The 27,826-nt window shown below is 43.4% G+C and overlaps 1 protein-coding gene and 1 long non-coding RNA gene across 3 annotated transcripts; one reads left to right on the top strand and one right to left on the bottom strand.

Annotated features, from left to right (window-relative positions):
- Positions 1-213: 213 nt before the first annotated feature.
- LOC130681203 (uncharacterized) lies at positions 214-19,035 on the bottom strand. The gene is made up of 3 exons (XR_008994272.1): positions 18,910-19,035; positions 2,442-2,579; positions 214-300 (listed from the first exon to the last, which is right to left on the bottom strand). It is a non-coding gene; the product is annotated as an uncharacterized LOC130681203 (long non-coding RNA).
- A 6,340-nt stretch (positions 19,036-25,375) lies between these two features.
- Positions 25,376-27,554, top strand: ID4 (inhibitor of DNA binding 4). 2 transcript variants are annotated; one of them, XM_036911751.2, is made up of 3 exons: positions 25,376-26,198; positions 26,396-26,454; positions 26,946-27,554. In XM_036911751.2, the coding sequence occupies exons 1-2, from the start codon at positions 25,758-25,760 to the stop codon at positions 26,438-26,440; spliced, it is 486 nt and encodes a 161-aa protein (XP_036767646.1). In that variant the 5' UTR covers positions 25,376-25,757; the 3' UTR covers positions 26,441-26,454; positions 26,946-27,554. The 2 variants fall into 2 exon arrangements, with proteins under 2 accessions (XP_036767646.1, XP_036767647.1); XM_036911752.2 differs by lacking the exon at positions 26,396-26,454 and having other exon boundaries at positions 25,378-26,198.
- Positions 27,555-27,826: the final 272 nt, after the last annotated feature.

The raw sequence follows: 27,826 nt of genomic DNA, 5'->3' as shown, positions 1-27,826 counted from the left end.
CTTTTGGCAGGCAGCTTGGTTAGGGGCACTAGGAACCCTAAACACTGTAATCCAGTTGGCAAAAGGCCATCATCTGTAGTTCAGTATCCACTCTTCTGAGAATTGTTCTATTTCTAGTTTACTCCTGTTTCTGGCTATGGCCCTTCTGGTTCCAAACTGACTGCCTGCGGTATCTACCAGGATCCCAGTAACTTGGCAAGCACTGACCTCCAAGTTTAGGCCTCCCATCTCCATGAATCTGTCCAAAGCCTTCTCAGTTTGCATCCTCTTAGCCACAGCTTTCAGAATCAGCAATCGCCCCTAGGAGCAAAGTGGATCCAAATGTCAGATTCACATCTGTGGACTTCCATCCTCTCCCACATCTTGACCTCACAATTCTTCACCACCTTGCTGGTTATGCCACAATTTTAGAGTTTCTTTATTTTTATTATCTACTACAACTTCTCTAGCTGCTGTCAGTGGGAAGGCTGGTCCAGAAGAACCTAGTCTTGTCACTGCTAGAAGAGGATTCACCCACACAGTATCAATTTTGTTTTTTTATTTATTATCAGTATAAAATAGTTTCCACAAAAATGTTGAGGTATTTGACTTCTCGTAAAAACCCTAGAAGTCACAGCAAAGTGACTCCCTTCTCCTGCACGTCAGCCGTCTGTTGGTCGGGGTACAGGCTATCACTCTCAGAGGCACAGGCACAATTCTAGTCTGTAAGTCTTTCTAACATCCTAGTTTATTACACAAGTCACCTTTGTTCATTTCTGCTGCTTGCTTGGCTCCTGAAGACATTTGCTATTATGACCCTTGGTTCAAGTGACTATTTATAAATTAGGCGACAGGAATCCAAAGAGGCTAAATCAAGTCCTTTTCCCAGAAAATTAGTTAGCATCCAGCAGCGACAGGGATTTGGGTTGCCCCCACTGATAACCCTCAGAACTAAAGAAATTTCTGTCCACAGAATACAGTTGAGGTGAATCACACAACATCGTTTTTACGATATATTCTACAAGTTTGCATACATAAACATTTCTCTTTTTTTACTTGCTAGCTCACAGTTTTGATTATCTAATCATGACTAGGCATTTCTAATCTATATCAACTGCCTAAAGACTTACATTTTCTTGAGTCTCATGTCATTGTTTCTCAAGTAAACTAATTAAACAATTGTACATGAAATTTTGCAAGAGAATTTGGGTAATAGTGAATGTTCAATTTTAGGGGAAAGGTCAACTTCCTTATGTATTCTATCCAAGACTGGCAAGTATTCATTCCGTCTCTCACTCATCAAATATTCGAGCAGACACCGGAGCCAGGCACTGTACTAAATGGTGAAGATGCCAAGATGCATGAGAAGCAGGCCTTAACCTAGAGAAGCTCAGCGCAGTAGGGAGACAGACATGAGTAACGGTTCTTACAACGCTCAGGGATAAATGTTATAGTTGAATTGCAAACAAAGAGCTGTGTGAGTGAATGACTAGGTGTGTCTGAGGGGTAGGAAAAGAGGTTTCTCAGAGGAAGTTACATTTCAAACTGCCCTGAAAATGATGATTTAGGTGTTGGTCAAGCAGGGGAAGGAGGTCTTTCTTCTCACCGTGTTTTCTTGCATAAACCATGCTGCCCAAGGTTCCCTCGGTTTCCCCACCTCATTCTTTCCTCCAGCAATCCTCTCTCTATGCTGATCTTCCCAAGGAAAAATCTGATCATTGGTTTCCCATCCTCTTTATGATTAATCGATACCCCTCAGCTGGCATCCAAGCCATTTGCCATTTTAAACCCCCAACCATGTGTCCAGTCCCGGTCCTGCCATGACTCCTAGGCAAGCCATGGACACCCCAAAGACCACAATACCTCGTGCTGCCATGTCTTTCACATGAGTTTCCTCTGCCTCACCCCTGTCTCCTCTGCTTCTTTCCACAACACTCCAGCACCTAGAGTGCTACCTAGGTGCTCTACCTCTGTTAACACCTAGCCATGCACAGGGATGCCCGCTTATCCTGTGTGGGTTTATCCAAAAGACGGGTGGATCTGTATAGCTCAGGCCAGTGCTTAGCACAAAACGGTTCTCATACCTGTCTTAGGCGAATGAACAAATTCAAGAAACATTGTGATGCCTTCAGTAGCTACAGGTCAAGAGATAAGGGATAAACTGGAGGGAGATGAGATACACAAAGCACTACGTGTGTATGGACGTGACTGCCTCTCAGAATATCACATACACATTTTCCTTTAGATGGTACGACTACATCTCTGAAATGTCACCCTCACTTAGGCCCAGTAGTATATCACAGTTAGCAGCTTTTTCAATATTTTGACTTAAAAGAACCCTTGTTAAATTCTGATAATAAAGAAAAATACCAGGTGACTTGACAGAGCATCAAGAATATAAACTGCTGGGAGTAAAACACAATGGCGGCCACATCTTTGAAGTCAAGGTTTCCCAGGCTTACGTGTGTGCTGTTTCTGTTTTTTCTTCCTGATTCTGAATCTCAGTCACTATCCATCAGCTCTGAGGTTTTTATAACTCTGGTCCTAATTTTCCTCAAAAGTTGGAGTTCTAAGAGCAATTTGGTATCCTGGACTGGGTCCTGGAAAAGAAAAAGCACATTAGCGGAAAAACTGGTGAAATCCAAATTATGTCTGTAGTTTAGTTAATAGTAGTGTAACAAGGTTAAGTTCTTAGTCATTACAAAGGTACCAACAGTTATGCATGACATTAACATCTGGGAAACTGAGTGAAGGAACGCAGGAACTCTCTGTTCTATCTTTGCAACATTTCTGTGTACCCGAAATTGTTCCAAATAAGAACTTTATCTTTTTAAAAGTTGGGATGTGATAAGAATTATGTTTAGAGTGTATTTATCACCTACAGAGAAATCAAATTCACTGAAAAACTGACCCAGGATATAATACAACTGACACGTCCCAGGCACCCAACAACACAGAGTATTGATGGCTTCCTTTACAAATATCCTTTTATGCTGCTCTTTCCCTTCCAGACTCACTAGATTTTACGTTTATACTTGTATTCTAGGGCAAATTCACATGTAGCTCTTTTTTTATGCTTCTCATCATTACCCAGAACTGATTCCCAAGATCCTTCATTAAGCTAGAAAAGTCACTGGGAAGTAATCCATATTCCTTTAATAATAACACCAAACAAAGAACAGCAAAAACTAAAAACATTTACAGTAGAAATTATTTGGTAGCTTATTTCTTTTCATTTTTCTTTTTTGTGCCAGCAATTCATCTCTGTTGTGGGAAATTTAGGAAGACAAAACAATTCTGTTTCTACTGTTAACAATTAATACTTAATTGTGTAAATAAGGGGAATAGGAAACATTCAGTGTATTGTCATTACATGGCATTTAAGATGACTAGAAACAGAAAAAAAAGGCTAAATTATGTTATGATAAGCAGATGTTTCTAGGAAGTGTCGGGAAAACAGCACACAGCTAACAGAGCAGGAAGCTTGTCTTATTGGGTCTCTCCCACGGTTTGCACCTATTCACATGCAATATGCCTAATTGAGAACCAAAAATTTTGAACACTCAGTGACTTGAATTATCAGATAATTCGCAGAACAAGCGGCATGATCTGCACTGTAGAGAATCTAAGTTTGATAATAATGTTTAAGTGTCGCATTCTTCTCCAAGACCATGTGTCAGTCAAGGGGCCTCTTCTCCCGACAGCCACCAAGAGCATCCTCTCTGCAGATAGAAGAGAATATCATGCTCGTAAGTGTGATTCAGAAATCCACAGGCAAACAGGACCAAACCGGAGGGACCAGTGAGAATGAGCTGGGGTAAAGGATTGTGTGTGGCCCTTACCAAGCCAATGGGCAAGCGAGGAGGCCAGACCCGTAACCGGAGTTACCAGCGGCTGTCGGAGCTGTTTCCTGCGCTCGGTTGGAGAAGAGCAACACTACAGACGGCCCCACGGACCACGTGGCACCCAAAGAGCTGGCATAGAGCTGCAAGGAGAGAAGCAGAGGAGTTCTGAACGACAGATCTCAGGGTCCAAGTGTGCTGGCTGAAGAGAGTGCTCGGCGAGCTGGGGCAGTGCCCCGCGGCACAGAGCCAAGGAGCCAGAATGTGTCCCTTGACCAACAGACACGCAGTTAGAGCGCACGCGTTCATTTCACGTATCCTTTTTACGAGGAAATCCAGGAATACATTCATATGATGAGGAAGCAAAAGGGAAAAACCTTTTTTTGCACTTAGGGATTTTTTGAAAAACTCCTTCCTCGAGGCATCCTTCTGGTTGGAAAGTAGGCTGTTAGGATGGCTGCGGCAACTCCATGAGGTCACCGAAAACAGAAAGAAAAGGTCTTCTTGGAAGAAATTACTGCAGAGGGGCCCAGCAGACAGAATTCCAAAGCAGGTGATAGTATTTGTTACTGAGATTGATAATGTTCCTATCTGTATTCTAAATAGATTAAATGAAAACAATCTTTCTTTTCTCCTGTGCTTGCCATCCCAGGGTACAAACTGGAAGATGACACAGATGAGGCGGCTCGGATTTCTAACAGTTTCTTCCAGCCTGTAAACCAGACCGACAGCATTTGACCTGAGGCACTACCTGCTCGTTCCAACTATTCCTTCCCTTGACTTCTCTCTTTCCCTGTCCCTCTTCTCAGATTCTTTTCTCCTCCTCGATCCTCTCCCCAGCCTCTGAACATTGATGTGGTGCAGAACTGGATCATCAGACCCCCGTTCCCTAGCTGCTCTCTCCCTAGAAGATGCTATCCAATCTTGTGTCTCTTGCCCGTAATTTTACATGTTAATCTGGAATGATCACTCCCAAATTTATACCTAGTGCAAACATCTCCCGTTAACTCTGGACCTAGATATCTAATTAGCTGCTCCGCATCACGATTTGGATGTCTAGTGGGCATCTCAGTTTGATATGGACAGAACTAAACTTCTCCCAACCTCACTCCTTATACAGGATTCTCCATCAATAAATGTCAAGTCTGTCCTTCCAGTGAAGACCAAAAGCTATGGAATTTTTTGACTACTCTTTTCCCTAACAACCCACATTCATTCCATAGGCAAACCCCACAGGCTGTAGTTTCAAAATACAACCAATTATTTCTCACCACCTCTGATGAATCAGCCTGGTCAGAGCCTGGATTATTACAGTCACCTCCTGCCTACCTGTACCCTTGTGTTCTATGGACTGGGGTCAACACAGCAGCCACAGGCTCTCCCCCAGCTTCTCAAAATCCCATAGACCATCGCTTGAAAAGTAGCTAGAGGGCACTGCTATTATTCTTGGGGAAGGTTGATCATGATTCATGATGGCCTGCAACCTCTTTTTGAAAACAAGACCCTAAATGAATGAGTGAATTAATTAACTAGAAGCATAGACTATTGGGATTAAACAGAACCCTACAGACCAAGCAGTTCTAGCCTCTTCCTGTATTGACAGATGGGAAAGCAAGAGGGGAAAGGATCCCATGAGCTCCCCCAGCCAATGGTAGAGCTAGAATTGCAGCCGGATTAGGGTGCAGGGCCCATCACTTCTACAGAGCTGGGATCTGGGGGGTTCTCAGAATATTTTACAGATTATAAATCACATTTCCCCAAGATCAGCTGATTTTTTCGTTGTTGTACATATTTAATGCATATAACTTGATGACTTTTGTGATAAGTATAATCCATAAAAACATCACCATAATCTATTCAATAAACATACTCATCACTTCCAAAAGTTTCTCCCACTTTATTATTATTATTATTATTATTATTATTATTGTGTGTGTGGTAAGAACACTTAACATAAGATCCATCCTCTTAGCAAAATTTTAAGTATAGAATACAGTATTATTAAGTATAGGCATTATGCTGTATTCTATCTGTAGACCTCTAGAATTTGTCTGATGTCACTGTAACTGTGTACCCTCTGACTTCATAACTTTTTAGTTACACATGTTACTTACATAGCTTAGCTTTCTAAAAGGATATGTTCTATGTAAATTCAGTTTTCAAGTAAAGTACTAGTGTTAATGGTATGTTTTTCAGACTTAGAATTCTGCTGAATTTTGAGATCTTTTAGGGAGTGAGCTTATGTTGTTCTCACCAAACTCACTGAAGAGTCCTCCTTGTCAGGGAAAGGGCCCCACCTCCGCTTTGCTGGCCGTGATAAGCAGCCATGCAAAGCCACCTGCAGGTTGCACTGTATTGGGAGCTCTCAGAAGTGAGAGGCAGCCGGGCGAGCTCCACTCCGCCTCCCACCCCGGAGTCTATATCTGGATGACCAGATTACCCTGCTCGTCTTGTTCTTTGTTGGTTTTTATTTTGTGTGTATTAATTTTTTTGATAATTTACCCCTGTGACCATTCCTGGCTTGATTCTAAGCTTAAATAATTACAGCATGCACGGGAATGCCAATGTTTAAATTATTCATGATTAGACTTTGGACTTTTGAAAGAGTATATATGGGTACGTACAGGCAGACATACCGATAGTTACAGGTGTGGATTATTAATCTCTTTGCCTCTGACTGACTCCCTTTTCTCTTTTACAGTTCTTTATCTACGCTTACTCTGTCGGCTGCAACTGCTGACTAACCACTCAGTGCTTCATTTTGGGATGATGCTTCCCAGGAGTGTGAGAATGAAATGAAATATCTCTACGTGAAACCAGCTCAACAGTGCTGAGGGCATATTCACAGTGCAATACATGGTGGCTACTTTGCGCTGTCACACTGCCACCAATCCACCCGCACTCTGTTCCTTCCCCAATTCATTCTCATCCATAGGGGGTCAACCGCTGAAATTCCAAACAACTCTCAGAAAACTCCGCTGAATTATCTACTTCACCTGGCATCTTGATGAATTCCCATATGTACGAGTGTGGTTTTGTTGGGAATGTATTATTACACTTATTACAGCAGTATTTTTCAAAATGCGGTCCTTGACTCACTGCATCTGAATCACCCACAGCAGAGTAAGGAGTGGTGTCCGGATACCTGTGTCTGAAGCAAGCACACAAGAGATGGCTTTGCACACCAGCATGTGGGACCAACGCCAGCCCAGTCGCAATGCCAACCACTTCATCAAGGCCATTACTTTGGCCAGTGGTTTTCAAGATGGTAAAAAGAGAGATTTATCTTACCACGTCCTTAAGGTAACACATATTTGTAGAATATAATTCTCAAAAACTTTTTGATAAAAAATACATATATACAGGTGGAGCCAAGATGGCAGCGTGAGTAGAGCAGAGGAACTCTCCTCCCAAAACCACATATATCTATGAAAATATAACAAAGACAACCCTTCCTAGAATAAAGACCAGAGGACACAGGACAATATCCAGACCACATCCGCACCTGAGAGAACCCAGCGCCTCGCGAAGGGGGTAAGATACAAGCCCCGGCCCCGCGGGAGCCGAGCGCCCCTCCCCCCAGCTCCCGGCGGGAGAAGAGCAGGCAGAGCGGGAGGGAGACGGAGCCCAGGACTGCCGAGCACCCAGCCCCAGCCATCCAGGCCAGAGTGCAGGGCCCTCGATACTGGGAAAACAGGGCAGCAAGAACAGTGAGCGGGCACTGGAGGCCGGGCGCCAGAGGACATAAGAAAAGCGCGCGGCCATTTTTTTTTTTTTTGTAGTTTTGTTGAGGTGAGTGCTTTTTGGCAGTCTTAAAGGGACAGGGAAACCAATACTAGGGAAACGGGGCAGCGAGACTGGTGAGCGGGTGCCTCAGGCTGGCGCCGGAGGACAAAGAAATGGGAGTGGCCTTTTTTTTTTTTCTCTTTTTTTTTGGCAAGTGCTTTTTGGAAGTCTTAAAGGGGCAGGGCGGGACACTTAATCCAGAGGTAGGGAATCCGGGATCTCTGGGCACCCTAACCCCTGGGCTGCAGGGAGCAGGGAGGCCCCTTACGGAGATAAATAGCCTCCCAGCAGCTCCTGCTCCAACGCGACTCCACCACTTTGGAGCAGCTGCCCGAGCCAGGCCACGCCCACAGCAACAGCGGAGATTAACTCCATAGCAGCCGGGCAGGAAGCAGAAACCCTGTCTGCGCGCAGCTGCGCAGCACAAGCCACTAGAGGTCGCTGTTCTCCCAGGAGAGGAGGGCCACAAACCAACAAGAAGGGAAGTCCTTCCAGCCGTCACTCGTCCCAGCTCTGCAGACTATTCCTATCACCATGAAAAGGCAAAGCTACAGGCAGACAAAGATCACAGAGGCAACACCAGAGAAGGAGACAGACCTAACCAGTCTTCCTGAAAAAGAATTCAAAATAAGAATCATAAACATGCTGACAGAGATGCAGAGAAATATGCAAGAGAAATGGGATGAAGTCCGGAGGGAAATCACAGATGCCAGAAAGGAGATCGCAGAAATGAAACAAACTCTGGAAGGGTTTATAAGCAGAATGGATAGGATGCAAGAGGCCATTGATGGAATTGAAACCAGAGAACACGAACGCATAGAAGCTGACATAGAGAGAGATAAAAGGATCTCCAGGAATGAAACAATGTTAAGAGAACTGTGTGACCAATCCAAAAGGAACAATATCCATATTATAGGGGTTCCAGAAGAAGAAGAGAGAGGAAAAGGGATGGAAAGTATCTTGGAAGAAATAGTTGCTGAAAACTTCCCCAAACTGGGGGAGGAAATAATCTAACAGACCACGGAAATACACAGAACCCCCAACAGAAAGGATCCAAGGAGGACAACACCAAGACACATAATAATTAAAATGGCAAAGATCAAGGACAAGGAAAGAGTTTTTAAGGCAGCTAGAGAGAAAAAGGTCACCTATAAAGGAAAAACCATCAGGCTAACATCAGTCTTCTCCACAGAAACCCTACAGGCCAGAAGAGAATGGCATGATATATTTAATACAATGAAACAGAAGGGCCTTAAACCAAGGATACTGTATCCAGCACGACTATCATTTAAATATGATGGCAGGATTAAACAATTCCCAGACAAGCAAAAGCTGAGGGAATTTGCTTCCCACAAACCACCTCTACAGAACATCTTACAGGGACTGCTCTAGATGGGAGCACTCCTAGAAAGAGCACAGCACAAAACACCCAACATATGAAAAATGGAGGAGGAGGAATAAGAAGGGAGAGAAGAACAGAATCTCCAGACACTGTATATAACAGCTCAATAAGCGAGCTAAGTTAGGCAGTAAGATACTAAAGAGGCTAACCTTGAACCTTTGGTAACCACGAATTTAAAGCCTGCAATGGCAATAAGTACATATCTTTCAATAATCACCCTAAATGTAAATGGACTGAATGCACCAATCAAAAGACATAGAGTAATAGAATGGATGGATAAAAAAGCAAGACCGATATATATGCTGCTTACAAGAAACTCACCTCAAACCCAAAGACATGTACAGACTAAAAGTCAAGGAATGGGAAGACATATTTCAGGCAAACAACAGCGAGAAGAAAGCAGGGGTTACAGTACTAATATCAGACAAAATAGACTTCAAAACAAAGAAAGTAACAAGAGATAAAGAAGGACATTACATAATGATAAAGGGCTCAATCCAACAAGAGGATATAACCATTCTAAATATATACATTTGTCTCAAGTGCACATGGAACATTCTCCAGAATAGACCACATACTAGGACACAAAAAGAGCCTCAGCAAAATCCAAAATACTGAAATTTTACCAAGAAATTTTTCAGACCACAAAGGTATAAAACTAGAAATAAATTCTACAAAGAAAACAAAAAGGCTCACAAACACATGGAGGCTTAACAACATGCTCCAAAATAATGAATGGATCGATGAACAAATTAAAATAGAGATCAAGGAATATATAGAAACAAATGACAACAATAACACAAAGCCCCAACTTCTGTGGGACGCAGCGAAAGCAATCTTAAGAGAAAAGTATATAGCGATCCAGGCACACTTGAAGAAGCAAGAACAATCCCAAATGAATAGTCTAACATCACAATTATTGAAACTGGAAAAAGAAGAACAAATGAGGCCTAAAGTCAGCAGAAGGAGGGACATAATAAAGATCAGAGAAGAAAGAAAACAAAATTGAGAAGAATAAAACAATAGCAAAAATCAATGAAACCAAGAGCTGGTTCTTTGAGAAAATAAACAAAATAGATAAGCCTCTAGCCAAACTTATTAGGAGAAAAAGAGAATCAACACAAATCAACAGAATCAGAAATGAGAACAGAAAAATCACAACAGACTCCACAGAAATACAAAGAATTATTAAAGACTACTATGAAAACCTATATGCCAACAAGCTGGAAAACCTAGAAGAATTGCACAACTTCCTAGAAAATATAACCTTCCAAGACTGACCAAGGAAGAAACACAAAAGTTAAACAAACCAATTACGAGCAAAGAAATTGAAAGAGTAATCAAAAAACTACCCAAGGACAAAACCCCCAGGCCGGACGGATTCACCTCAGAATTTTATCAGACACACAGAGAAGACATAACACCCATTCTCCTTAAAGTTTTCCAAAAAATAGAAGAGGAGGAGATACTCCCAAACTCATTCTATGAAGCCAACATCACCCTAATACCAAAACCAGGCAAACACCCCACCAAAAAAGAAAATTACAGACCAATATCCCTGATGAATGTAGATGCAAATATACTCAATAAACTATTAGCAAACCTAATTCAAAAATATATCAAAAGGATCATACACCATGACCAAGTGGGGTTCATCCCAGGGATGCAAGGATGGTACAACATTAGAAAATCCATCAACATCACCCACCACATCAACAAAAAGAAAGACAAAAACCACATGATCATCTCCATAGATGCTGAAAAAGCATTTGACAAAATTCAACATCCATTCATGATAAAAACTCTCAGCAAAATGGGAATAGAGGGCAAGTACCTCAACATAATAAAGGCCGGATATGATAAACCCACAGCTAACATCATACTGAACAATGAGAAGCTGAAAGCTTTTCCTCTGAGATTGGGAACTAGACAGGGATACCCACTCTCCCCACTGCTATTTAACATAGTACTGGAGGTCCTAGCCAGGGCAATCAGACAAAACAAAGAAATACAAGAAATCCAGATTGGTAAAGAAGAAGTTAACTGTCACTATTTGCAGATGACATGATATTGTACATAAAAAACCCTAAAGACTCCACCCCAAAACTACTAGAACTGATATCAGAATACAGCAAAGTTGCAGGATACAAAATTAACACACATAAATCTGTAGCTTTCCTATACACTAACAATGAACCAATAGAAAGAGAAATCAGGCAAACAATTCCATTCACAATTGCATCAAAAAGAATAAAATACCTAGGAAAAAATCTAACCAAAGAAGTGAATGACCTATACTCTGAAAACTACAAGTCACTCTTAAGAGAAATTAAAGGGGACACTAACAGATGGAAACTCACCCCATGCTCGTGGCTAGGAAGAATTAATATCGTCAAAATGGCCATCCTGCCCAAAGAAATATACAGATTTGATGCAATCCCTATGAAACTACCAGCAACATTCTTCAATGAACTGGAACAAATAATTCAAAAATTCATATGGAAACACCAAAGACCATGAATAGCCAAAGCAATCCTGAGAAAGAAGAATAAAGTAGGGGGGATCTCACTCCCCAATTTCAAGCTCTATTACAAAGCCATAGTAATCAAGACAATTTGGTACTGGCACAAGAACAGAGCCACCGAGCAGTGGAACAGACTAGAGACTCCAGACATTAACCCAAACATATATGGTCAATTAATATTCGATAAAGGAGCCATGGACATACAATGGCGAAATGACAGTCTCTTCAACAGATGGTGCTGGCAAAACTGGACAGCTACATGTAGGAGAATGAAACTGGACCATTGTCTAACCCCATACACAAAAGTAAATTCAAAATGGATGAAAGACCTGAATGTAAGTCATGAAACCATTAAACTCGTGGAGAAAAACATAGGCAAAAACCTCTTAGACATAAACATGAGTGACCTCTTCTTGAACATATCTCCCCGTGCAAGGAAAACAACAGCAAAAATGAACAAGTGGGGCTATATTAAGCTGAAAAGCTTCTGTACAGCAAAAGACACCATCAATAGAACAAAAAGGAACCCTACAGTATGGGAGAATATATTTGTAAATGACAGATCCAATAAAGGCTTGACGTCCAAAATATATTAAGAGCTCACACACCTCAACAAGCAAAAATCAAATAATCCAATTAAGAAATGGGCAGAGGAACTGAACAGACAGTTCTCCAAAAAAGAAATACAGATGGCCAACAGACACATGAAAAGATGCTCCACATCACTAATTATCAGAGAAATGCAAATTAAAACTACAATGAGGTATCACCTCACACCAGTAAGGATGGCAGCCATCTAAAAGACAAACAACAACAAATGCTGGCGAGGCTGTGGAGGAAGGGGAACCCTCCTACACTGCTGGTGGGAATGTAAATTACTTTAACCATTGTGGAAAGCAGTATGGAGGTTCATCAAAATGCTCAAAACAGGCTTCCCATTTGACCCAGGAATTGCACTCCTAGGAATTTACCCTAAGAATGCAGCAATCAAGTTTGAGAAAGACCAATGCACCCCTATGTTTATTGCAGCACTATTTACAATAGCCAAGAATTAGAAACAACCTAAATGTCCATCGGTAGATAAATGGATAAAGAAGATGTGGTACATATACACAGTGGAATACTACTCAGCCATAAGAAGAAAACAAATCCTACCATTTGCAGCAACATGGATGGAGTTGGAGGGTATTATGCTCAGTGAAATAAGCCAAGCGGAGAAAGACAAGTACCAAATGATTTCACTCATCTGTGGAATATAAGAACAAAGGAAAAACTGAAGGAACAAAACAGCAGCGGAATCACAGAACCCAAGAATGGACTAACAGGTACCAAAGGGAAAGGGACTGGGGAGGATGGGTGGGTAGGGAGGGATAAGGGGGGGGAGGAAGAAAGGGGGTATTAAGATTAGCATGCATGGGGGGTGGGAGAAAGGGGAGGGCTGTACAACACAGAAAAGGCAAGTAGTGATTCTACAGCATTTTGCTATGCTGATGGACAGTGACTGTAAAGGGGTTTATAGCGGGGACCTGGTATAGGGGAGAGCCTAGTAAACATAATATTCTTCATGTAAGTGTAGATTAAAGATAAAAAAAAAAAAGGAAAGGAAGAAAGAAAAGGGGCATTACTCCATGATAGGATAAAACTAACTGTAAATCAATGATTAATGCATGCTTTAAATATCCTTAATTTTGATCACTTAAAGGGTGTCAGATGATCGGCTATGGAGGTACACTTTTCTGATAATATTCCTTTCTCTTAAAAAAAAAAAAAAAAAAGCAGTTCCTGTGTGGTGACCTCCAATGAGTTCTACACAATGGTATAAAGGGCAGATCAAAGTGTGGGCAAAGGGTCTGTTTGTGTTTATACAGAGGATCAAAGCCTAATTTGGCTACCCAGAAAATGAACTAAGATACAATATGAAGAAGAACTTCCAACATCAGCACTCTCTGGAAGAGTCATACCAGAAGATGATCATCAAAAAACCTCAACAAAGATCCAGGCGATGCTGCAGTTGTAGCTGCATTCATCCCACCGGTTCCTGGACTTGCCACTGGAATGAAGAAGGAGATATCTAAGCTGGCCTGTGCATACAGTAAAACAACAAATTTGACTGAATCTACACTGTTGGAACTCAACCAAGAATTAGGAGAAGTGCAAATTGTAGCGCTCCAAAATCTTACAACTACAGACTATTTACTGTTAAAAGAACATATGGCATGTGAACAGTTCCCAGGAATGGACTGTTTTAATTTGTCTGATTTCTCTCAGACTGTTCAAGTACAGTTGGACAATATCCATCATATCATAGACAAATCTTCACAAATGGCTAAGGGTGCCTAACTGGTTTTCTTGGCCTCACTGGAGATGGCTGGTAATTATAGATCTGCTTTGGTTATGTAACTGCATTCCTGTTATGTTAATGTGTGTGTGCAATTTAATTAGTAGTTTAAAACCTATACATGCTTAAGTTACTCTACAAGAAGATATGTCAAAGAAATAATCAATCTTCCCATGTTTTCTTCCGTCTGCTACCTCTATAGCTTTTCTTCTTCCTTCCTAATTACAACCCTTAAATAGAATTCATGCTTCATATCGAATTTACCAAGTGTCATAATTCCTCCAAGTGGTAAAGATACCTCAAGACAAATGCTGGGCATAGAAGCCACAGGGCATAAATCTGCAAAGAAGTAAAAAGCTAACCTTTTCAAACAATATGGCTCCTCTCTCACTTACCAACTTTACATTTCCCTGTATGGCCCGGAAGATGACTGGTTAGCCAGAGACGGGTAAGATTCCTCAAGGGAGGAACAACCTAAGACAGGCACAGTCGCAGGGGGGTCATCAGGTGAGAAATTGGGGATCAACAGAGGTGAGGCTTAGAACCTCACCCCCCCGTTCTGAGAGAAATCTTATGCATACGTGGATGTTTTATTGCCCTTGTCTAGCTTGGATTAACACATAGTCTACAGGCACACACCTGATCATCTACATTTGCTCTCTTACAACACTAAACTAAGTTTTCTACCTTTATCTTACATCTACCTACCACTTCAGCATTTTATTTAAAAAATAATAATAATAATAATAATAATAATAAAGGGAGAATTGTGGGATCCACATATAAATCAAGTATAAAAATCAAACGAATATTCATATTTGACCTGTTTATAGTTCATAATGCGTGATCAAAACCGAAAGTTTCTGTGATGACTGCCCTTGTACTGTTCACCATGTAAGAACTTATTCACTAGGTAAGAATTTGTTGACCATGTAAGAACTTGTTCGTTATGCTTCAGAAGATTGGAGACTGATGAGAATTAGGCTTGGGGTGGATTAATGATTGTGCATTGAGCATTGACTCCCCTATACAGAATTTTATTGTTGTTAACAACCATTTGATCAATAAATATGAGAGATGCACTCTCAAAAATAAATACATATATATATTATTATACAGGTTTAAATCTCCAGAGGAAAGAGAAGGACCTAGAACAAACTGGCAGATGATGAATGAATGAGAACACAAAGGATTCAAGCCTCTCCAAGGCTCAGGTATTTTAGATGTTTGAAGAGAGGAAAGAATGAATGCATGAACTTCCTTGAATTATGCACTCCAAGCAACATAGTTATTGGCTATTAACTGGCTATTTTTTTCCCTGCTAGTTTAATTAGAAGATTGCTTTCAACAAGGCACTGTTGTATTGGAGGTGAACTGTTACAAATTCCTTTCGGAAGTCTATAGACTCTACTTCCTAGAAAAAAGTCAATAAAAATGTGGAAGATAACGAAAATTTATCTGTGCAATAAGACTGTGGAGTTAAGAGGCTAGTTTTCTTGGTTGGCTTATGGAAATCAGAATTGACAATATAGAGCCGTACTTTGTATGTCAAAAACACGGCCACTACATGAATATAAAAACTTTCCAAGTTGTAGATGAGACTCCTGTGCTAGATGGTACTATTCAAGGCATGCACAAAGACAAAGGGATGCTTTGAAGTAAGTGCCGAATTTCTTACAACATGAAATTGAGTATAATTGACATAGTATTACTGACACCTTCCTCACCAAGGTGCTTGTTTATCTCCTTGCTGTCTGTGCTCAAGTGGTGTTAGGCATTTAGGAGTGAAGACCAGCGAAGCATTTTTCTAAAACTGTTAATTGCAAAGCTAACTGGAGATTGCAAATGAAGAGGGACTAATAAGCACAATGATGTAAGAATGCCACAGCATCACAGAAATTTACATTCAGAAGGATCTAGATCATTCCAGTCCAGCCTCCCATCCAGATCATTACATTCTGCTTTAAATATGTGCATACGGGGGAAATGCTCTGTGTTTATCTAGTAAATATTTGTATCGTGTTCTGGTGACTGTCATTAAAATAGCGTGCTGTTTCAAAATACCATCTTTAATACTTTTTGCCTCCTTGTATTTACTTTCCTAAATGTCAGACCTGGATTCCTGCCCCCACCCCTCGTATTTTCTTTTCTGTGCTCTCTGAAAAGTTTTTTCACAGATATTTATTTGTTCTGCAGGTGCCCAGATACTTCCCACTGACTAATCCAAGTTTTTCTGCTGCCTATAAAATGGCCTTTATTCTGCATGTATTATAATCATTGGTGCACTTATACAAATTAGATGGCCAAGAGAAGAAGCTATATTGTTTGGACGTGTGATTTGCATTCACAACAAGGGAACAAGAACAGGGAGGTGTTCAGCAATCTCCCTCCTCTGCCACGTGCCATCCCTCCAGCCACCTGATGGCCTATTGAGGTGTGAGATACCACACTTGTTCCACCTGTTTACTGACCCCTAAAATCTGGACTTGTCTGAAAACTCAGTGACAAGAAAGCAGAGAGAGAAAAGTGGCCAATACTTCTTCACCTTTTTTGAAGTAACTCTAAGTTTGATCAAGACTTACAATAGGACAGATAACCTAAGTTACCCAAGTCAGAAGGAAGGAAGAGGCCCCCTTCTAACACCTGCTGTAAGGATCTTAGAACTGCCGTTTTCATAAAGCGATAACTACTTTTCTTCAATCCAGCAGGGTAGATAGAAAGATGCCTCGGGAAGCCTGACGGCTCAGCCCACAGGCTGTGGAAGAATGAAGGAAGATACATCGCTAATGCTATTTCATGTCCTTTCAGAAATTAAATAATGGATTTTTGACCACCTGGGTTTTTAAATTAATGTCTCATCAACAGTAAGTCAAAACATTAATCATATTTATGTGGAGAAAATGAAGACTCACTTCTTTGCTAAGTACATTTCTATTCCAAGACAAAGTTTGCCAAAATAAATGAATTATGTTAGGGACAGTATAATAACCATTTCTAAACTCCTATTATTGAATAGAACCCTTATAACCACTTAAGTTACATAGTTCTGTGTTTGGTTGGTCAATAAGATGAATGAGGAACTTAATCTTCAAAAAGAAACTTAATAACAAGTCCTTTGCTGTTTACTTACTCCTCATGTACATTTTTGCCACTAGGAGAGGCCGTTCACTGTTTGCTGCTGGCTTACAGTATGGTGGCCACCAGAGACTTCAAAGGAAACCTGGTCTGACTGAGACATATAAGAAGGTCTGGGCCAACATGGCTGAACGTGATATGAGTTGGTATACAGAGGAGACATAAACTTCATTGTCGAAACTGTTTGTAACTCCATTAAAGTCCTGATTGTAGGAGATGATAGAGCAAGAAAAAGAGCTGAGAGAAAGGAATGGGAAGCCAAGCCTAATGATGGACGCTGAGAAGAGAGAGAATCATCAGAACAGTAGACGCGTCCCACGCATGATCCTGTGCCTCGTGTACGTGACAGTTCTGGTCTTGCTCATGCAGACTTTATGCTCTACTTTTACCCCTGTGACCTTTCCTCCCACCACTTCCTTCACTTGATAAATGTCCAGCAAATTCATAATTTAAGGTTCTAGCAGCTTTCCTAAGGCTTTTTGCTAAGCAGACAACCTTCCTGGGACATTAGCTGACCCAGAGGATCCCCCACTCCTCTGCTCCAACCCTTACTCTTCCCATTTCAACAGTCCAGTCACTCTGAACCTGTGCAGAATCTGCAGGTCCCCTCTGTACAGCTCCTCATTAGGATGTCACCCTAGCAGACTGCGCCATCCCACCTGAGCAGCCATGTAAGCACTGGCTCTATAAATAATTTTCTTTATGGACTCCAAAGGATGTAGCAAAGGTAAGGAACAACTGGCCTTGCCTTAAGATGCTTTTGACAGCTGGAGGTCCTGACATAGCTTGAACAGAACTGTGTGGTAACGCACCAACAGATTCAAACTGGTGGGCAGACCTGAGAAGAAATAGGTACACCAGATGTGATGAGGGCATACAGCAAACAATTGGAAACAATTTAAAAAATTTGATAACAGAGAGTTGTTGAGTAAGTGATGGTATGGCCATGCAATAGAATACTATACAACCATAAAAGTTACGATAAAAACAAGTCACTTTTGATAAGGAAACTGACTTAACGCAGCTTGAATTGAAATAGTTTGGGGAAAGGATCCCTTAAAAGCCTTAAAAGTAAGGCCAAAGAGTTAGGTGTCATATAATTCACTGTATAAAGGTTTTAAGCATACACCCCTTTGACACATTAGTCTATTTTTTCCTAGAAGAAACATCACAATTCTTCCTCCTGTGTCCACCAGAAATCAGAGTTGGCAGTTCTGGGAAGACTGTTGATAGACAATGTCGGGAGGTGCTAAACATTGCCCATTTAACAATGTGCTGAAGAGCAGAGTTGTTTATGTAGTACAGGTTGTAGATTCCTGACAGAGACAGAGCAATGGCTTGGGAACCACTTTTAAAGTGTTTTCCACAAGATATTTTGATACCATATTAACTCCAGTCTTATTCCAGAAGCCCCAGTGTGTCAATCCATGTAGCATTTTTACAATGTTGCCATAGTAATTGTCCTATTTTCCTGACAATATGTTTTACTCATAATGCAAACAAAAAGAATCATGCATTAAGTAATGTTGACCTATTGAACAAGAAAATGGTAAATATAGTTCCATCAGACCAAGTATTATCTAATGCTTCATCAAATTTTTACATTATTCTAACATCTATATTTTAAGAATTAATATTTCATGAAGGCTTTTAGTCTTTAGAGATTATAAATACCATTTAATTCTATTCAAGAGAAAATAGTCCTACCTCCCAAAGTAATGGTTTTGTTTAAACTGGACTATTTTCATATATAATTCCCAATGTTGATGACGTTCAAAATTCAATCCCTTTTCCTTTAATTCTGCCTCAGTAATTCCTTTAGTGCTTTCTTGCACATGTTATGCTAGTAGAAAATGTACTAGCTTAACTATTTCACACACAAGTGAGTTTTCATGCTGTTTACCTGCTTTCCACCTGCCCCCAGCCATTTTCCCCTGTAAGTACGCAGTTCACCATTGTAAGCCATCCAAGCACTGCTGCATGAGGGCTACAAAAACGTCTCCAAAATTCTTCTTCAGGGAAAAAAATGCAACTGTATCTTGAACACTGTATCTGTTCTTCAGAACCATGACCTAGATAGAAAGTTTTTTCTATCAGCAAGGCAGATTGATACTGTGCTGGATTCATACTTGGCACTTTCAGTTCCAGGAGGTGAAGCAAGTGTCTTTCCTCTACGTAGTTAAAATACATGTAATTGTGCTTTTTTATCTTTAGGGATTATATTTTTTCATCTTAAAAGAGGGAAATTCGCCTAAGACCCCTTCATCAGTGTAGGTCCTGCAACAGCTTGGGCTATGAGCAGAACAGTTCTTAGCAGTGATTTCACTTGTGCATCACCTGTTCAGGAAGGACTGCGGCAGATGGATACAAATCCATATGTACTGGGCTGAGTTTTTAAATAATTAATAAATAAACAATTCTTGTTTTAAATTTCTCTACTAAAGGACATTGATGACACACTAAGGCAAGAACTTGGTCCCTCAGGCACCTATGTAGCCATGTTACCCATCACAAAGCCCTTTCAATAATGGCACAGACACCAGTGAACATTGAATATTTGAGCAAAATGTACTGCTCCCCATTGCTTAGTTACTGCCTTCTAGGGTTTTCAAAGCAGCTCATCTTCACTCCATCCCTGAAAATCTTTCCACATGTCAGATGGAGAAGCTACAAACTGAGCCATAGGATTTTTGAGGCAAAGATGTGGTGCCTATTGGGAATTTTTGCTCCCTGCCCTGGAAGTGAATGCACTTAACCCTGTTAGATTGTTTATTTCCTTGGGAAGGAAAGGATGAGGAGGAAAAAATTGTAGGCCATCCTGAACACAGGACAATGGAGCTTCTTATTCTCTCTCCACTGTGTGTGTGTCCTGAGGCAGCTGCTAATTTCAGGTAAGAAAGGCAGCAGAGGCTACAAAAGGAGTAAAGCACAGAAAGGAAAGTCCAGAACATAGCGTTAGTTTTTGCAACAGGGAAAAGTATTTCAAATACTCAGGCTGAGTCCTTGGAGCCTCAAGTCCACGTCACATCAGAACAGTATAAGAACGAGGAATGAATGTGGTTTTAGTGGAGTGCATTTGCAGCAAGAGACTGAATACGCTCATAGGGAACCATGATGGGGAAATAGAAAATCAGTACATGCCTCATGCCTGCTTTGGAAGGTGTCACACCAGCACTCAGCACTCTAGTACCTGACTCACAGCGACATGACAGAGTTCGGAAGAGAGAAACAGGCACTATAAAATGCCTATTTATGGAAGTTAAAGAACAAACCCTGGTAGATTCATGGACGGAACTCCTCTGAGATCCAAATGTCAATTTAAAAAAATTAACAGCTTTGTGGAGATAGAATTGGTATACAATAAACTACTTGTTACATATAACATTATATCTAATTTATATATTGCACAACTTGATAAGTTTTGACATATTATACCAGTGAAACCATTACCACAATCAAGAGAATAAACATACTCATCATACTCCCGGCCCTTTCTTCATGCCTCTTTGCAGCCCTTGGGTATATTATTTTCTTTCCTTTGGTAAGACACCTAACAGTAGAATGGGTCAGTCATAGGGTATGTGTGACTTTTTAAAAAACTGCCAAACTGTCTTCCAAAATAGTTTGTCTAATTTTACATTCCCACCGGCTATGAAGAGTCCAAATTTTTCCACATCCTCACCAATATTTAGTATGGGCTGTCTTTAATTTTAGCAATTCTGACAGGTGTGTAGTCATATCTCACTATAGTTTTGAATTGTATCCCAAATGACTAGTGATGTTGAACATCTTTTCGTGAGCTCATCTGTCATTTGTATACCTTATTTAATGGATTGTCTGATAAAGTCTTTTGTCCACTTAACTGGGTTGTTTGTTTTCTATTATTAAGTTTTGAGTGATCTTTATGTGTCTTCAGTATATGTTCTTTATATATTTTGGACACAAGTCCTTTTTTGAAGAAATTCAAAAAACTGATTATAACATTCAGATGAAAATGCAACACACCCAGGATAGTCAAACAACTTTGAAAAAGGACAACAAAGCTGGAGAGTCAATCAATACTACCTGATTTTAAGGCTTGTTATAAAGCTACAGTGTAGTCATGGCATAAAACAGACAGACCTAAAGAACAGAATTTAGAGGCCAGAAATAGACCCGGACAATCAATTTTTTATGAAGGCTCAAGGGCAATCCAATAAAAAAAAAAAAAGCATAGTCTTTGTAACAGAGGGTGCTGGAACAGTCGGATATCCGTATGCAGAAGTATTAACTTCAATCTGTATCTTGAACCACATTAAAAATAACCTCAAAATGGATCATAGACCTAAACATAAAACATAAAACCAGCACTGGCTACATAATTTGTGGGCCCAGCATAAAATGAAAATGCAGGCCCCCTTGTTCAAAGCTTACTGCAAATTTCAAGATGGTAACAGCACAGCACTTAGCCATGCATGGGGCCCTTCTAAGCGTGGGACCCTGTATGACTACGTAAGTTGCATGAAGCCAATCCTGCCTGAAAATTATAAAACTTACAGAAGAAAGCATAGGAGAAAATCTTTTTCACCTGGGAATATGCAGAGATTTCCTAGATAGATGCAATACCAGCAGCACGAGCCCTAAAAGAACGAACGAATACAATGAACATGAAAATTAAAAACTTATGCTCTCAAACGATTGTCAAATGAAAGCAGATATTTGCGAAAAATAATAATAAATTTTAACATTGTTTGCCCACTCGTTATGTGCCAGATACTGTTACACAAGTTCTTACATACACATATATGTAAAGTGGATACAATTTTTATCCTTATTTCATACATGAAAGGCACAGGAATTTAAAAATCCAGCTTAATGTTATAAAACCCGTAAACCAAAACGCCAAAATTGGAGCCCAGGCTGACTTTTGAGCCCATGCCCTTTATATTTCCTAAGGTAAAAGCAAATACCTCTTTCTTCTCATTTTTTGTTCTTAACTGTCAGAGGAAGGCTTTTTTAAAAAACCCACTTCTTACTTCAACGGACTGCCTTTGAAAACTCCTTCTAGAAGGCCTTTCTGAGGGCTACAGCTGCCTGGCTCTGTTCAATATATAACATTCCCTTCCTTGATGCCTTTTCCGAGACCAGGGAGACCACGAGGTTATCAGTGTTTCCAGGACTGGTGTCAGCAACCCAAGAGTGGCAAAAGTATGTCTGCGAGGCTTAGTACCAGGAGAAGCAGCCTTGAGCTCGAACTGCCACACTACCCAATTCACTCTTTTGGAGCGAGGGACATCCCTGCAGCAGAGAGCATGCGAGTTCGTTGTGCCCAGAAAGAATGCATGTACCTCTCTCAGGGACCGCTTACATCTCGAGAGGCACCAAGTCATGGGGACACTCATGTTCAGCTGTGTGTGAGCCCACCCACTGCTCCGCCACAGGCCGCGGAGAAAGAGGTGTCAGATCCTAAAACGGCATTTGAGCTGAACAGCACAATATGCTCAGACACCCTTGCTTCATGCAAACACAGGGCGACTGTGAATTCTAAGAGCCTGGGTGTCGCAGTTCAGCAAGGGGCTGATTAGCATCTAGAATGCATCCCAAGAAAGGGCTGCAGACCTCTTTGTCTGGTGGAGGAGTGTACACGTGGCTCCGGTCACCTGGGCTTCCTAGCGATTCTCCGGTGAGTATTTTATCCCAGGTTCCCATTGAGGAGCCTTCTGGGAGTCTCTAACACGTTCCTGGCCAAGGGCTTTGGGCTAGCCCATCTTACTTTTACAGGTTCAAATGAAGCGTTGTGATGTGAGAGGAAGTCGTGAGAAACTAAAACCTTTCTCTGCACCCTAGAATAATGGAGTTTGTAACGCTCTTCCCAAAGCCGGTAATTGCTGAGTAAACTCTACTTTGAACTATTAGTGCTGGGAGTCTTTTCGTGGCTTCAGCTTTGACGTCATTTAAGTAACTATGTTTAAGAACCAGAAACATACCCTGTGTAGCTCCTAGTTGCCTCTGGCCTCAAGGGCCAAAAAAGCAGAGGCTCATATTCCTTGTTTCCATTGTGTGACAGTTTCATAGCACTTTAATTTTTTCATGTCTTCCAACCTTCAAAATGAGGCATAATAACTGCCCCTCCCTACTCTACTGGCAGGACTAGGCGGGGGGGGGGGGGGGGGGGGCTCGCACTTTTCCTGGGTGTTTTTGATCCATGTGGCCGGAGTGCATTCCTTTGAACTGAGCCCCACAGGAACTCAGCCTTTCTGACATGAAGCCAGCCACACAGAGAAACACCCAACAAAACCTGAAACTGGCATTTGGCAGTTGTCACACCCAAGGCCCTAAGATTCAGCACAGTCCAAAAGAGAAGGATATGAGCGTTCCTTTGTGTCACGGATTTAAGCCTTAAATTTGAAATTTAATCCAGTTAAAACATATAAAGTTTTGAAATGAGTGTGCCCTGGGCATATCAGCATGGTTAAATTTTGCCCAACAGAGAAAAATCTGAGGTTTTAAATTTTGGAGCAGCTCTGAAACTCTAGGAAAGAGAAAAATCAATGGAACAAAACATTTTACATACCTCCATTTATCATCTGTATTGATAGGATGGGCTCCAAGATAATAGCTTATGCCCACTAGTGCTTCAACTTTGTATCTAAAATTACAGTATTCTCTCTGTGTTCACATTATTTCAAGAATAGATAAAACTACGCCTGTATTTAGAAAGAAGTCTTTGGGTTTTTATCATTCTGCTTTTTCTTGATAAGTGTGTATGGAAACTATCTATATAAAGACATAAGTAAATGAGAATGTCACTTGTTTCCCAACAATTACTGGAGGCAGTAATGTGTAAGGATTAAGAGAGAAAAGGGCTGTTGCACCTACTGAGAAACCAGTATCAAGAAGTTACTCCTCATTCCGTGAGGAAAGACGAATGTGCTCTGGGGAGGTAGCAATGCAATACTCATAAACACCCACGTGGCTGAACAAAATGCCCACCAGTGTGATGCAGGCACCTCCATTCTGAGAAGGGAGGGATGGTTTCCTTGCAGAGAGTAGACAGGAAGAGATGAGGTCCACATCTTTTTCTCAATTTTGTCTAAAAATGAAGGCACCCATCCATATCATTTACACAAATGAAGTCATCTCCAAGGTGTTGTCTAAAGGTGGGAAGTTGGCAGGATGAAGGCACTCAAAATTCATTCTCCATTGACTGAGTTTTTATGCTTATTTCTCATCTGAAGGGTTCAATTTCTCACTGATGAGTACACACAAGGCCCTATCAAAGTTCATTGTGCAATTTTGTTTGAATCCTTGAAGGACAGCTTTTCCATTAGAAATCTAACACAGAAGCGTCCTTAATTAACAGGCTTCTCTGCAGGGTGGGGGTCCAAGCAAGACTCCAGGGACTGGGAAGTGTGAATTTTAATGCTTTCGTGCAAGAGGAGACTCAGGATATTATTACATTTTTTTTAAAGCGGGGTACACTGATTCTTGAGGTGGGGCATTAATGGTCTACATTAAGTTATAGGTATGAATTTTACATAAAACGGATTATTATGTCCTGGTAGAATTTTAAATATTTCTTGCCTATGCATTTTTACTGTTTACGTGCCCCGATTCAGTGCTCCAGGCAACCGAATCTCGAGCCCACTTTTGCATCTAGACAGGTAAAAGAAGAACCCTACGACGTTTTTGTTTTATTTGTATGTCCCTTCACCAAAAATCTGCATTCGGTATTCTTTTCCTTTTTTTTTTTCTTTACTAAGCTTTAACCTTTTTAAAGAAAACGGAAAGGCTTACACATTCCATTTCATCATGGTTTGGGCAATTGTGAAAAGGAGAATGAAACGGACGGAAAAAAGAACAGAAGGAACGTGCCTTCCTGAACAGCGTCCTTCTTAGGGCCCTGGAATCCCAGCGGTGGAGGGACGAGTGGCGGGGGTCCCTGGGCGGGGCGCTCGTGGGCGGGGCAGGACATCCTGCGGCCGGGCGCAGCGATCCCCCGGCCGCGGGCCGGCGACAGCGAATTCCAGGCGCACATTCCCGCGGTTCCGCGCAGGCACTTCCCCGGCCCCCCGAGGCACACGGCAGCCCGGCCCGGCTCCCTTTCCCGGGCGCCCGAGCGCGGCGACGCCAGCGTGCACTGCCCTTCCCATTGGCGCGAGCGTCACTCCCGAGGTGGCTCCGGCATCCTGATTGGCTGGCCTCCGCGACCCCCGCCCGGGCCTCCCCTCGGGTTGCCCGGCCCCCAGCTCCGCCCGGAGCCCCCGCCCCGCCGCCTCCCTCCGCGCGCCCGTCCGCGCGGCTCCCGGCGGCCGGCTCGGCGACCCGCCCGCGCGCTGGCCCCGCCCCTGGGGCGCGCGGCTCTACAAATGCAGCTGCGCGGCCGGCTGGGCCCGGGCTGGCGGAGGTGCGGCCGCGCGTCGGAGCCGGCGGTGGGGACTCTTCGGGCCGCGGAGCTCGGGACGGAGCCCTAGGGAGCCCGGCGGGTGCTTCCTCTCCGGTGCTTCTCATTTTTCTTGCCTTTCGGTCCCGGCCGAGGTCGAGCGTCGCCTGCTGAGCAGGGACTCCTCGCAAAGCCCGGAGCGACCCTCCCGCCGATCGTGAGCACGCCATCGCCGCGAGCTTCGAGGTGCCCCGAGCGCGCCGGGCGCGGAGGCCAGGGGAGCGGAGCCGGCCGCGGGCGGGGGCCCGGAGCTGCCCGCCTCCCTCCCTCGCTCGCCGCAGCAGGGTCGCCTCGCCCAGTGGGTCCGCTCGCGCCGGGCGCCGCGCGCGATGAAGGCGGTGAGCCCGGTGCGCCCCTCGGGCCGCAAAGCGCCGTCGGGCTGCGGCGGCGGGGAGCCGGCTCTGCGCTGCCTGGCCGAGCACGGGCACAGTCTGGGAGGCTCGGCGGCCGCGGCAGCGGCTGCGGCGGCAGCGCGCTGCAAGGCGGCGGCCGCGGCGGCGGACGAGCCGGCGCTGTGCCTGCAGTGCGATATGAACGACTGCTACAGCCGCCTGCGGAGGCTGGTGCCCACCATCCCGCCCAACAAGAAAGTCAGCAAAGTGGAGATCCTGCAGCATGTCATCGACTACATCCTGGACCTGCAGCTGGCGCTGGAGACGCACCCGGCTCTGCTGAGACCGCCGCCGCCGCCCGCGCCCGCGCACCACCCGGCCGGGACCTGTCCTGCCGCGCCGCCGCGGATCCCGCTCACGGCGCTCAACACCGACCCGGTGAGAGGCCTGGCGCCGGCCTGGGACGGGCGCCCCGGGTTCCGGAGGGCGGTGGCGGGCTGGCGGGACGGGGCGCTACCCTCCTCCGGGCCGGGGCGGTGCGCACCCGGGCCGGGGCGGGCGTCGGCGAGCGCGCCCAGGACCGGAGAGCGAGGCTTGCGTCCGCTCACCCCCGCGGTGCTCCGATGCTGTTCCAGGCCGGCGCGGTGAACAAGCAGGGCGACAGCATTTTGTGCCGCTGAGCCGCGCTGCCCAGGTGAGCGCGCGTCTCTCCCCGGTGGCGGGTCCCCGAGCCGCTCCGGGCCAGGCCCGCCGTGCTCTCGCCCCGGCGGCGGAGGCCCCTCCAGCGAGGCGGACGCCCGTCTCCCACGCAGCCTGCCCGGGAACCGGGGCTGCGCCCGAGTGACTGGGGCTCGCGCCACAGGGACGCGGATCCGCTCGGGCCCCCGACCCGGGGCCTCGCCGGTGGCCGGCGGGCTCCGACTGCCGCCCTCCCGGGGCTGTGAGCGCGCGCAGGCTGACACCCGCAGAGGGGCCGCGGCGGAGCCCCGGGGTGCATCCCCGCCCCTCGCTCCCCGGCGGCCGCAGCTGCCTCTCGGCGCCGGGCCGGCCGCGGCTGCGGGTGCAGCCGGGCCGGGTGGTTTGTTCGGGGGTGCTGATCAAGCCTGTCTTGAGTTGGGTCGGTGGCGCCAGTCCGTCTGCAGCGGGAAGCTTCACACACCCCCTCTATTCATTCCTCTTCCACAGGTGTGCGGCCGCCGGAGCCCGAGCCAGGGGCCCTAGACAGGGAGGGGAAAGCGCCCAAGTCAGAGAAAAGCCACCGCGGGAGGAAGGAAAAAACATCAGCAAATCCCCGAACCGTTTCCGTCGTCATTCCAAGAGAGGGAAGAGGAAAGAAAAATAAAATGTTCATCCTTTTTTTTTTTTGCACGTTCATAAACATTCTACATTTCTTTGTCTCTTCATTTGTAACCGCTGTGAATTGTACATTTCTGTGTGTGTTGGAGGTGCAGTTAAACTTTTAAGCCTAAGTGTGACAGGACTGATAAATAAAAGATAAAGAGTAATTCTGACTTTAGAAGCCTACTTTGTGACCGAGAAGCTCAATTTTTGTTCTGAAGCTTTACTAATACACCAGAGCATTGTAGATAATATTTTCTTTACATCTATTGTTTAAAATAGATGATTATAATGGGGCAGGGAACTTTCTTTTCCCTGCAAGAATGTTACATACTGTATAGATAACTGAGTGACATTTCATACCATGTATATATAGAGATGTTCTATAACTGTGAGAAAGTATATGCTTTAATAGACTACTGTAATTATAAGATATTTTTAATTAAATATTTTTTTGTAAATATTATGTGTGTGTTTTTTTAATCTATGGGAATATTTCCTTTGGAAAATAATTTTTCAGTTCAATCACAGAGCTCTTGATATGATGAATGTCTGTTCTGTTTGGCCTGGCTTTTAATTTGTGTTGTGCGCAGTGTCATGTAGACTCGGAAGTAACAGTTCTAGGTAGTGATCCTGCATGACTGCATGAGATGTTTAATCACAAAATAAACTTGTTCTGAGTCCATTCAAACGTGTTTTCTTTAACCTAGATAGAAATCTTTGTCTTT

Source organism: Manis pentadactyla, chromosome 16 (assembly GCF_030020395.1).
Source record: "Manis pentadactyla isolate mManPen7 chromosome 16, mManPen7.hap1, whole genome shotgun sequence".
In the NCBI taxonomy this organism is placed as follows: domain Eukaryota; kingdom Metazoa; phylum Chordata; class Mammalia; order Pholidota; family Manidae; genus Manis; species Manis pentadactyla.
This window is presented reverse-complemented; position numbering and strand designations above follow the sequence as displayed.

What these genes read in the sequence shown, in the direction of transcription:
- ID4 (XM_036911751.2), top strand. Translation starts at nt 25,758, where the DNA reads ATGAAGGCGGTGAGCCCGGTGCGCCCCTCGGGCCGCAAAGCGCCGTCG. An exon ending in CGGCGCTCAACACCGACCCG is followed by an intron (nt 26,199 to 26,395) that starts GTGAGAGGCCTG and finishes ATGCTGTTCCAG; the next exon opens with GCCGGCGCGGTGAACAAGCA.